Source organism: Stegodyphus dumicola, chromosome 12 (assembly GCF_044657685.1).
Source record: "Stegodyphus dumicola isolate Sdum_Otavi_A_Nest chromosome 12, ASM4465768v1".
NCBI lineage: Eukaryota > Metazoa > Arthropoda > Arachnida > Araneae > Eresidae > Stegodyphus > Stegodyphus dumicola.
Window position 1 is genome coordinate 92,450,600 of NC_140779.1, and position 13,143 is coordinate 92,463,742.

The following is a 13,143-nucleotide window of genomic DNA, read 5'->3' on the forward strand; positions in this document are numbered from 1 at the left end:
GAAGAATTAAGAGGCTATTGCCAAATTAAATTATAAAGCGGTTTTGTATATATATATATTATTCACAAATAATGAAATGTAAATAAGAAATATTATGAATCCTGCGCCTAGGCTGCAATGATTTAATTAAACATAATTATAATTAAAGGGTAATACTCTAATTAAAATTCTTATAATTTAAATTAAACTAAGAAAGCTAATAAATTAAAAGGATTAAAATTTGAAGTCTAAATAAATTTCAATTTACAAATTTTTAAATTTTATGTAATATTATTTTTTAAATTTTAAAATATTAAAGAAACATTTTCTTACAAGTATTAAATAGTAAAAGTTTAATCGGCATGGAGAAATTGCTTTATCAGCAATGGCCAATAGTAGTGAATCTGTATAAAATTGTGACAAAAATTATTAATCATAATTAAAACGACCGTGCACCGCAAGGTCGTTAAGCTTATTCGTTCTCTAAGTCAGAAAAGAAGATGCATTCCATTGTTCAGTTATATAAAATTATACCTTAAAGTTGTTACATAAATGAAAAAGGACATGTTTCCAGGAAAGTTTTAAGAACCTGGTCAACTTTTCCTCTTTAATTATTGTTATTATTATTATGCCGAAAGTGGCTGTTAGTCCCAAAATGAGATTTTGGGTTGGTTCACTACAAACGACCAATCTCTTTTCAAATTGTTGCCACCAAATATTATCTCCCTCTATTACTTTTTAAAAAATTAAATAATGAGAAATTTGCATGGTATTTATGTGTTTTTCTCGCATTGTGAAAAAACGACAGTACTTAGGACCATTAAATTTAGAATAATGTAGTCTTCCTAAAATTTCGCGCTCGGAAGCATGATTTTGAATTTGAATGGTCCACGCTCTCACTAATCGTGACATCACTAATGGGAACAAACTTTCCGCTTTTTCCAAGCTTCTCTGAAGAACGTCAAGGGGTCTGTCAGCCTCGTGGATTTCACTGCTTGGTGTCATAGGTGGGTCATCATGGGACAAGGAACTCTCGTTGGCACCGCTACTTCTATCATCTCCTTTAGCGACAATGGTCAAGAAAGTTCGTAGAGGTTACTTATTACTATATACTCCATAGCGGCTGGGCATTGGATGAGGCTACGTAAATAATTCATTTCTGCAGACGAGACAAGGAAAACGTGCATTCTTTAGAATTCTCTCATAGTCTCGCAAGTAACTAACAACGAAGACGCCCACTAAGAATCCTCTCGAGCGTTACCGTAAAATCCACTGTAAAGCACGGGTATTATCAGTCTACCTCATCTCGGCAGCGCGTTCAAGATAGTCGGTCTTCACCCAGAAGTCAAATTTGCAAGCACCAGAGACCTAATTCCAAGAGCAGAGCCGAGAAGGTCGAACCCCCAAATTTCACTCTACAAATATTGACAGGCACTGTTTCCTAGACTTGGCAAACCTCGCCCCACAAACATTTCCTAAGTTCCAATCCTTTTCTTCCAAAAACCGTCAAGTCACTACCGAGCAAGTCCGCTGCGTACAAAAATTCGCAATTCTCGGAGAAACCGGCTCGCAAGAGCCTGACTTCCTCTCGACCTTTTCCATTAACATTCCTGTTTACCAGTCTAACTAATCACGTACACATCCCTTCAGCTAAACCCTGAACAAAAGACCTAGCTTCTAGAATTTCGTGGAACATCCCTGAACGAAAGAAGACGGTAGAAGGAAATGGCGGAATGGAAACGAATATCAGGCGACCCTGTTCTTTTACATCAACACCTTAAATAAACTTAACATTTCACAATTAATCCATTACAGTTCGTTAGATTCTTCCCTATATATTTTTACATAAATTGTACTTGAAGCACTGGTTCACAGACTGTATGCCAACATATTAAGAATTAAGTGAAAAAATAAAAAGAATAGTCTCCTTAAAATAAATATACCTGTAATAAATGCTTCTTTCTAGAGACACAAAAAAAAATAAACTTAATATCTAATTAATTTAATCGAATAAGAAATTATTTAATTCGTAAAATCCCGTAAAACACAACAGTAGCAGGGTGGACTATCAGCTGGGTGATCATTAGCTGGCATAAAGCTGGGGACAGGAGGGGCACAGTATCGCCTTTCAAACGAGTCTCGGTTCTACGTTCAGTATTCTGATGGCCGTATACGTGTCTGGAGTGTTTGAGGAGACCGCACGTCGCCTGCTTGTATTCGATATCGGCATAGGGAGCCTGCACCCAGTGTGGTGGTTTGAGCAGCCAATTGGATACACGACAAGCACATCTCTAGTTCGGATCGACAGTAATTCAAAAGCAGATGGGTACATTTATGGTTGTGCCCTTCGAGACCTCCAAAAGCCATGTTCTAACAAGATAATTCAAGACCACATGTTGCACGTCATGTTCTGATCTTCCTCGATACACAGGGTATTCGACTGCTGCTCTGGCCTGCACGGTCTCCAGATCTGTCAATCATCGAAAACATCTGGTCATAGATTGCTGAGTGACTGGCCCTCCACCCCTCTCCAGCTAATACGGTTGATGAAGTGTAATATACACTTATTGCCACTTGACTTGTTGAATTCGATCAGTGTTGTCCCAGCTCGCTTTCAGATCGTTGAGTCTGTTAACAAAAAATTAAGTGTTCACAAAATATGCAATATAAAATTCGAAATTAGGGCTTTCAAGTGGCACATGTTCGGGTGGAAGACTATGATATTCAGAATTTGATGGCTCTATGTAACATAATGTTTTCAGATGCGAAAAGCATGCATACATTCAGATTCATGCAGATTCTTCATTACTTAATTTCTTTAAATATTCTACAGGACGATACTATTTCGTGTTAACAATTTGAAAATCGATTTGCCATTTATAGTGAACTGACGCAAAATCCCGTTTCGAGACCATCGATATCCGATATGACGCAAAATCCCGTATCGATAATAACTCCTCCTGGACATTAACAAAACACACACACACACTTAATTTACTTTTTAATTTCTGACTTAAGACGTATATGGAATAAAATCCTATTAATTTATGATTTAAGATATATATACAGTAAAATAATATTACTTAATAAATTAAATGCTGCTATGTAGTCTCGAGAATTTCAGCTACTTACAAATCAAAGTCTACTTATTGGACCTTTTCCTGTTGTATCCTAATTTAATTAAAATGGTCATAACCTACAGAATTTGCAGCAGTATTGGAGATAAATCAGAACAAAAGAATCGTTATGCTTCTCTTTTCTTACTTTCATTTCTTTTTTAAATTACTTTATTTATCGTTTTTATATTTTTCTGTGCATCGTTCTGTACCAATTCCTCATTTTTTTTATTTCCTGTTAGAGTCAAACAAAAAACGTTCAAATTCTGCTAACTTAACATGTTCTCTTTGATTATTAACTTTAATCTTAATTAATTAAGTAACTCGTCCATTACTTTACAAACATCTGAAACAGATAAGTCATTATTTTAAGACATATCATTTGTTTCCCTACAAATGTTTAAACAAAAGGAATAAAAACAAAAACTGGAGAAGCAATTTTATTCAAAAATTAATTTTAAAAAAATTGTCATTTTTAGGTGAACTCGTCAATTGCATGAAATAATATGTAGTAACTTTTTCTAATATATTAATTTCACAATATAAAATAAATAATTAGAAAACTGATTTTCTAAACTATTGCTATGTTAATGCTCTCCTACATTTGTCCAGGATTTCCAAGCTTATTATTGACCACTATAGACCTTTCCAAATTTTGACTAACGGTTTTTCTGATCTTTTTTCTTCACAACTAGCAACACTAGACTAAAAATTCATTTTATCTTTCTATTCCGTCGCGTTTAATATATCTAAAAGGGAGACCTGTCATCTCTATTTCGCTATATTTGTAGTGTACATAAAAGGCCTTATTTAGCTTTCGAATGCATTCAGAAGTGAAACATTATGCGCCATTCTTCATGAAAAGAATGATGCATTTCCAAATCAAAGTACGACCGGTTTTCCTACTTGCATCTAAACTCAACCCGTAACCGGCCGGATAAGGGACGGAGGCATAAAGTATCCCCTTTAGTGGAAATGGGAATACCTCGCGTCGGAGAGGCAAGTAATGTAACTTTAGATGGCCGTTGAGATCACATCACCGCAATTTATCAAAGATATATCACCAATTTCCTTCAGAGTAAAGGCCTAATAAATTCATGCATTGTAATTAACATTGATCAGATTTACTACATATGTGTTTGCGATTAACTCTGTTTTGTATTAAATTTGAAGATCTGGAAAGACGTGGAATGGATTTTTATCCCTATAAACAGTTAACTGTTTCTTCCTTAAATAAAAGAGATGGTAACAGTAGATTTTTAAGCTACATATTACTTACATTTCACCAGTATAGAGTCATAAGTGTAAATATATTTTTCGTAATAATTTTTTGAAAATTCCTTTTTGGCATAAGTATAATATACACGTAAGCATAAAATTCTGATTTAATTAAATAAAATGAAATACTATTTGGCTGTAAAATTTCTGACGCTTTTATCTTGATGCTTTATATGTGAGAGCAAAAATGATGAGCACTAATTATTAAAACAAGCTATATTTAAGTTTTTTTTAGAATTAAATAACAAATGCATATAAATGAAAACTGTTCAAACAACCCTGGACAATTTTACGTCATGACTAGGTAATACACATTAACATTTTCGGAAAGTATAATATTATTGATTTATCTATTCGGTTTCTTTTTATTAATTTCACCGCTTTAAAATCGAGAACACAAGCGGTGTCTGTTACATTTAAAGTATAGAGATTACAGAATAATTTAGAACTTTAAAAGGCTGTATATGAATAAGTGATGTATATGAATACATACACCATTTATTCTTATAAGACCGTTTTAAAGACATTGTGTATTTATATAGGCCATGTAAAACTGTGTATATGCATGTATGTAAGAGTTATCTACAAACCTGGAACAGCTTTTTCCAGGCGGAAGCACTAGCCATAACAGCGGCTATTCAATATACTCTAACTTCACCCTGTCCTTTCATCACTATTTACTCAAGCAGCATGTCCATTCTTCTGGCAGTCTTCAATCATAACCACTCTTCTTCACTCATTGTCAACATACAGCATTTCCTGCAAAGCAATGCCCATAAACGAATACAACTTGCATGGATAGAAGCACACGCAGGTCTGATAGGCAATACAACAGCCGACAAACTTGCTAAAGAGGCAAGTAGCAGAATAAACACTAAGGAAATCAATATTCCGGGACTCCCTCTTAGATGAAAAAAGGAACTGCTTCATAAAATCACCCTGAAACGGTTACAGAAATGGAGCTTAAGTGATACCGGGAGACGTCAATACCATTTCTTCCAGAAAGTTAACCTTCAAGGACACATTTCTGCCCCACAAATCACCTTTGTTGCTGGCCGCGGAGCGTTTCCTGTTTACTTCCTTCGCTTTGGCATTCCCTAAAGTGTAACTTAGTCTGCGTAGCAGAAGGTTCATCAAACCACGATGTCCATCAATGCCCTCTTACCCTCTTACTAACATCACTCATTTATGTCAGGGCTGTATGGGTGTTTTCATGGTTTTCCCCATGTGTAACGAGTATACGAGCCAGTTTCCCTTAGAAAGTCCTCCACGAAGGCATCCCTCCCCTTAGGCAGATAGACCTCGAGGCTTTGCCGTAATTAAATAACCTAACCTCATTTACGTCAGTGCTTCAGTAATGTGGGCTCTCACAGACGCTCTATAATACAAAATCGTGTGACTGTGAATAAGATATGTTAGACTATCATCACGATTGCAGCCCTAGGTTAGGACATCTGGGAGATCATATAAAACTTTCTATCCCTGAACTACCCCCACTTTAGTCAACAAAACAGCATATAGCTGCAGCGCATTTTGTGCGCAATCTAAACCCTCAGCGCAATATAGCGTGCTCATGGGAACCAAAATGAATGGCAATCTACGAACTTAAACAAACTCATTGCATTTGTGTTCCTCTAAACTTCTGATGGGTGCTCGCATGAGCTAGAGGGAGTTGTTGCTTCCAGTCAGAGGACGACGTGGAACGTATAACTGCTTAACTGCCAGGTGTAGCCGCCCTCCATCACCTGTCTACTAAATGCAATTTGACATTGTGCTACTAATTTATTTTACTACATATGTAATATTTATGCACTTTTATATTGTATTAAGTTTATACTTTATCTTCTCTGTTGGCATTTTAATATATTTCTTACATTCTCTGTTTCTAAATCTGAAGCCATTGTACAGCCACCTAGCCCTTGTGTGGGCATGGATCTTGCCTAAATTCTTGAATTCTTCAATAAGCTCTGAATAGTGATGGACAAGAGGCATGCACCTGCTTGCCATTGGTAGATGCCAGGTGTCACCGCAATCTATCACTTGTCACCTATACTTCACAAAATTGTACTGTAAACATGGATTTACCAACACTGATCAATGTATCGGAGGAGACACTGGACCTCCAGATCATTATATAATGGAGTTTTCCTTTACAAAACAATACAATATTGAATTTGCAGCAAGTAATTGCATTCCTTTCAAAAGGTTCCTTATTAAGCAAAAACATGTTGTTCTTAAAATTTGTAAAATTATGAACTTACTTACTGCATTCGAAAATTGCCATCCCGCTTAAAAAATGAGCTTAATAGTAGCATATTCATTTCTTTAATTTTTTCTATGTATTTATACCTTCACACGCAGTAACTTTATTTTGAGCATAAGGTGTAAAGGCTGAGTTAAGACGTTATGGTTATTTTCTATGATCGATTTTATAACGTTTGATGTAATTTTATGGACTCCATAAACTGCGTACCTTTTTTAATTTATTTTTAATATAATTGCATTTTATTTTTAGTTTTTTATTTCTCTTTCATGTAAATATGCTTCAAAAGTTATACTTTTAAATTATATATTGTAATATGAAAATGTAATTAATTCCGTTATTTTTAGTTAAAATTAAAAGTAATGTAATTAATGATTAGTTGCAAAATTTCTCAAAATAACAAGATAACTTTCAATAATAAACTATCTAAGTATTCTGTAAATTTATCTACATGTATGATGTATATGTCTTTAATTTTACATTTCGCTGCTTCCGCGAATTAGAATAATTTTTGCATCTACAAAGGTTCACTGAACTCTGTTTCACTGCACACCTCATTGCTAAATATTTCCTCGTTAATTCTGCGTATAAATAGCTTCTGACTTACTACCTGACCCACAAACAAACCAATCAACTCGCTTCACATTTTAGTTTCTCGGTACTGTCAACATTGCTACTTAACAATAGCTATCAGCGAAATGAGAACGCTTTATGCTATACCTGACATATTTTATGACGTTTATGACGTATTAGCTTATGACGTTTTTTAATTTATCTATTGATTATTAGCTTAAAAATATACCTTTAATTTAATATCTAACGGAAGTTGAGTTTTATTCTCCTTTGCAGTTAGTTCTGTTTCCATGACCATTAATATTAAAGGTTTAGTTTGTTTTATGTGATTACTGCAAAGCCTCGAGGGCTCTCTGCTTAAGGGATGGGACTTCTTAGTGGAGGGCAGGGCGTATTAAGGAAACTGGCTCGTATACACAGAAAACCACAAAAACTGGCATGCAGCCACCCCGTTCGCGGAATTCGAACCTCGGGCCGAACTACCAGTGTTCAGCTACTTTACCTCTCGGCCGCTGTGGGCCTTAAAGACAATTTTAACATACTTATTATGGAAGTTAATATTTACTGAAACCTGGGGCTCTATCAGTAAACAGCAAGCCCCAAAATAAAAGAATTAAATGCAATAAAAGAAGAATTTACGTCTTTGGTACATCTTTATTAGAGGGTAGCTGTATCGAGAGAAGTAAACGGATCAACTTGTTTCTGAACTGATAAATACACAAGCTTATTAAATTCAAAAACAAAACAATTTCATTTTTTTAATCCAATTCATACAGACTGGAATGTGAAAAGCACCTTTCCTGCATTTCCTGAGTTAATATAAAATCTAATCCGTTATGATCCAAAATTGTAAAATCAGAACCAAAACCTTTATTTGATTTAAGAAATGCAATATATGACAAGTAAACTAATTATAAATTATCTGATAATATAAAAATTTTATTTATAAAAAATTATAATGATTCATTAAATAAAAATATAAAAATTAATAAAGCTATAATCTGGAGCAAACAAATTATTCATCCTGCATCAACTCTAATAGACCACAAACCAGAGTTTAATAGTCAAAATAGGGTCATCAATTAATAGCGAATGCATTAACTAAGGTAAATTATGCAACTATACAAGAACAAATTACATACAGCCGCATTGGAAGAACAGGAATTTACTTTCCAAGAAACATAATAAATAGTTGGAGCTATTTACATCATCAAGATTAAGGGAATTTGTGGCAGACTTTTTACTAATCTAGTATTCCATGTTTGTAAAAAAATTAACACGATTTTAATAGTTTTATCAGTTCGAAGGAAGCAATTTTGCCCTGAAGGACTATTAACTTCGTTTTGGCATTTTGCTTTGAAAACTATAAACGGCAAATCACTTTTCAAATTATTGCCACCAAATATTATCTCCTTGCATTATATTTAAAGAAATAAATAATGAAGAATCTGGATGAATTTATGTATGTTTCTCGCATTGTGATAAAACAACGGTAAATAGAGCTATTAAAATTTGAATAATGTAATCTTCCATAGAATCTGGGCATGTGAAGCCCTAATTTGAATTTCAGATTTGTTTTGTTATCGATTTCATATATTGTAATACATCAACGAATTTTTGATTGGAAAACTAAACCATTTTAAATCGAGCAATGGCAACACTGTACGAAAAAGAAAATGTGTATCTCCAAAGCGCGAGGCTCTGTATCGAAAATTCTAAAGGTATGCTTATTTAAAAATTACTTTGCGATATTGCTGTTGAACTTAATTTTATGGTTTGAGTACGTAGAACATGATATTTAACAAATAAAGGTAACACACAAAACGCTAGAAAAACGCCCGTTTGCACGTAATTTAAAATCTTAACCTTTCAGATTTTTTCCGTTTTCATTAAATAATTTATTCCTTTATTTAGAATGCAATTCGAATCATGTTAATCGATATGCTTTATTGGATTTACAAATTAAATGGAGTTTCATATTTGACAGTTAATTGCTGCAAATGGACAATTCCCATAACATATTAAATGCTTCGTTTATGAGCATTAGGTTCTTGGTATGCATATCCGACACGCGATAAAGTTGTTAAGGTGAATTGCATTAAAAATAATTGCATTTTCATACAACATACTTTCTCGCGTAATTTTAGTCCTAGCTTTGATTTTGCCAGGCTCTGAAAGTTAAGAAAAATATTCTCATAATGTTCCTCTTCCTCTCTTATAACATAGCGTTTCCTTCTGAGGGCTAATTTAATAGTAAATGGTATTCCCTTGATTGTTTTTATTTTTATTCAGTGTATTTAATTTGCACTTGCGTTTTTGTATTAGCATTTCATCCATCTTATTTCCCCTTGCATTTATTATTTCAAACGTATGTTGTGTAAATTATTTGTTACTCTCTTCTCCTTCGCTGCTCTGATGCCCCTCATAGGAACTATGGTCAAGTCTCTTTCAAGATGAAATCAGCAGGATACAAATGGCTCAGTTCTATTACTATCAGATATTGTCTCAATATCCTTCATATATTACAATATTAATATTACTATGCATTCCTAACTGCAATGCGGCTAACCAGCGGATAAGAAGTAATGTCGCTGAACACATGAGGTTCGAATCCCAGCAAACGGTTTGGCTTACAATGGTATTTTCGTGGTTTTGCCCATGTGTAGCGTATATACAAGCCAGTTTGCCTCCGAAAGTTTTCCACGAAGGCATCTCTTCTGTTAGACATGTTATCAGGATTTGTATTCCTCTTGACTTGCTTTGGAAACATGAATTGTCCTGACTCGGAACAGGGAGCTTACTCAAGCTGTGTTCAAGAAATTGTGAAGTAGACAATACAAGCAGGAAGGGTATACGAAACCCTTTATTTTCTATCTTTACAGGTATTCCCGAACTTCGGGATACAGAGACCAACCACTTGTGGTCTGAACGTAATAATATAAAAACTACTAACTAAAACTCTAACTAAAACTAACTTTGAATTGGTATACAAGTGAATAGCATTAAGATTGGCCTTTATTTTAACGAAGGTCCGTATGTAGTACGCCGAGCTGCTAAAACTACGATACGTTTGCAATTATCAAGAGGACTAAACCTCTGGCCTTGAAGGCAACCAGCAACAGAGTGAAAACTCGTAAAACTACAATGGCAAGCGGCTTGCTTCCAATAGCCCCTTCCTCTCTCTTGCTTGGCAAAAAGCCACAACTTAAGTACTTGGCGTTAGCAAGACAATTTGCATAAATAAGTTAAAGCTTCTAATTCTGGCCGGAAGTAGAAAATAAGAAGTGATAGTAAAGATTTAAAATAAAATAAACGTTAGTAAAACTTAGGATCCTTACAATATAGCCTTGAGTTCTTTGGAATAATCAAATAAACCAAACCTAACCTATTCAAATGTAAATTATTGTGTTAGTCACTAGTAGTTTAACCATGACCCCTTTTTAGGTGTTATGTTATTACTGTAACAGTGCCGTACTGCAACCGCGCCGCGTCCTTTGGAAATTAAATTACTCACATAATTTTCTTCTTCCTGTTATGGAAGGTAAAATTAGTCAAAAATGTTAGGCTGTAATATGCGCGGAAATGCAGTAATCATTGAAGCTGCATACCATTAGACATTATTATCATATATTTTTTTAAATGATGCAAGAACAGTACAGTTTTTTGTGCATGCAATTTCTGAAATCTATTAAAAAGCTATTTCAGACCTGCAAATGGTATTTATAATATGTAATTACTTTCAGAAAATTTAGATTTTTAATTTTAGTGAGGATGTATAAATTGCTTACGATTCTATAATGAACGGGTGAAATATTTTCTCCCCAAACCAGTAATTTCGCATAAAAGAAATAAAAGAAATTTTTTTAGTGACGTGCAAAAGATCTGCTAAAACTAAGGCGCTTTTCTGTGCAGTTATTCACTAATCGGGAAGGGGAGGTGAGGAGAAGCTTCTGGGAACGTAGTAACTGCTCAGAGTAGCAGATATTTCCTTTCTTCAGCGAATCACAAGGAAAAAAAGATCAATAACATATTCTAGCATGTCTGCAAGATACATAGAATGCGCTGACTACATATACTCACCGTCTGTTTGACGCCACATTACTGTGTATTGGGTGATTAGAGAATTTCCATCAAACGGCCGGTCCCACGTTAATCGGACGCTGCGACTTGCTACATCATGTATTTCCAAGTTTTGAGGGGCATCTGGAATATCTGAAAGACTTAGCTTATTAGATGCGAAATTATTTTTAACAACATATGTTTTTCAAAATATTGGGAATAACAAATACAGCAATCAAAGCATTCAAATTTAATTATGGATAGCCTTAGGAAAACACTTAGCTTTAGAATTAGTATAAAGAAATTATTATCATGAGTCTAATCCATAACTGTCTTGTTATTTCCATTAATAATCGTTCACTTCCATTACACATGTAATGAAACCTAGGAAATTAAAATTTGTCAATTATTTAAATTTAAAAGAAAATATTCACTTCCACTACTTAAATAATGAAGTATATAGAATTTAAGTTAAATAAAAAAGGAGAGAGAGAGAAAAGAAATCGTTCACTTTCATTACACAAATAATGACAAATATTTACATTAAAAATAATGTTCACTCCCATTACACATATAATGAAAAGTAAAAAATTAAAGTTCCCCAAATATTTAAATTTAGGAAAAAAAACTTTCATTTCTAGTATATAAATTAGTAAATGTAAGAAACTAAAGTTCCCAAATTTTTAAATTTTAAATAAAATTTCACAAATTACTACCATTACACAAATAATGGAAAGTGAGAAGTTAATGTTCTTAAAAGTTTAAATTAAAAAAAAAAAAAAAGAAAAGAAATCGTTCACTTCCATTGAATAACAATGTGATGTAAGAAAATAAAGTTCCCAGATTTTTACATTAAAACCCATTGCTTCTACTACACATGAAATAAAATATGAAAAATTAAATTTCCCCATGGTATTAAATTTAAATAAAATCTTTTTAAAAGTTTAGCGCATTTAAAAAATATGAAAATGAAAATTGTGTCATCATCTGCTGAAAATATTTTTGAAATAATTACATACTCATTTAGCCTTATTTTTCACATAATGCATTTTTAAACAATGCATAATAAGCAACGGAATAAAGGACATAATGTTGGGTAATTTTCAGTGACTTCTTGATGCGAATTTTTTAAACCATTCGCTTCTTTAAATTGTAAAATACCTATTTTCAATAATTAAATATATTATATTAATTGAAAAGAGGGATTTTTAATATTTTAAGAGATGAAAGCTTTAAAAAATAAAATTCCAGACTGGTACGTAAATATATATTAATACCTGTCAAAATTTGATTAAAATTATAAAATAATAATACAAAAAAGTTTTAATAATTGCAGAAAATAATAATTATTCTTTATACTGAAAAGTGTCTGCTGAAGTCTGTACCTAAGATTTCTTCGTCTGCAAATCGATGCAAATCATTATCATGTTTCTTTAGGGTCTCAAGGAATTAAAATTTATTTTTAGCTTTTACTAAAACATAAATTTTCTGATTATTTATAAAAATATCGTCTGAAATTATTCATTTAATAGGTTTAATAAAATTTAAGAAATTTCCGATTTATGTCAACTGTAAAGAAGAATTAATTAATTTAATTTTGAAAACGTTAATTTATGAATATTTATTGAGAAAATGAAAATTTCGACTTCATTTAGATTTTTTGCTCATTCTCAGCATGTTATTTTGGGATACAAAAATACCCAAGTGCCTCAAGAACCTAAGTTTTGCCGCAAATCTAATTATATTTTAAATCATTCATTGAGATAAAGTAATATCTTATCATTCTAAATATTTTGCTAATATTTAAATTTTTTATATTCGCAAGAAGTGATAATGCAGGGAAAGTTGTAAAGTAATAAAAAAAATATTCTTCAT

The 13,143-nt window shown here is 32.9% G+C and overlaps 1 protein-coding gene across 2 annotated transcripts in view; it reads right to left on the bottom strand.

The window, feature by feature from the left end:
* The window catches only part of LOC118195629 (cell adhesion molecule Dscam1-like), a 1,218,268-nt gene that overhangs the window by 283,475 nt on the left and 921,650 nt on the right, over positions 1–13,143 (bottom strand). For both annotated transcript variants that reach the window (XM_085806699.1, XM_085806698.1), the window contains exon 14: positions 11,290–11,421. In XM_085806699.1, the coding sequence (XP_085662825.1) occupies positions 11,290–11,421 (132 nt within the window). The remainder of the gene's footprint in view (positions 1–11,289; positions 11,422–13,143) is intronic.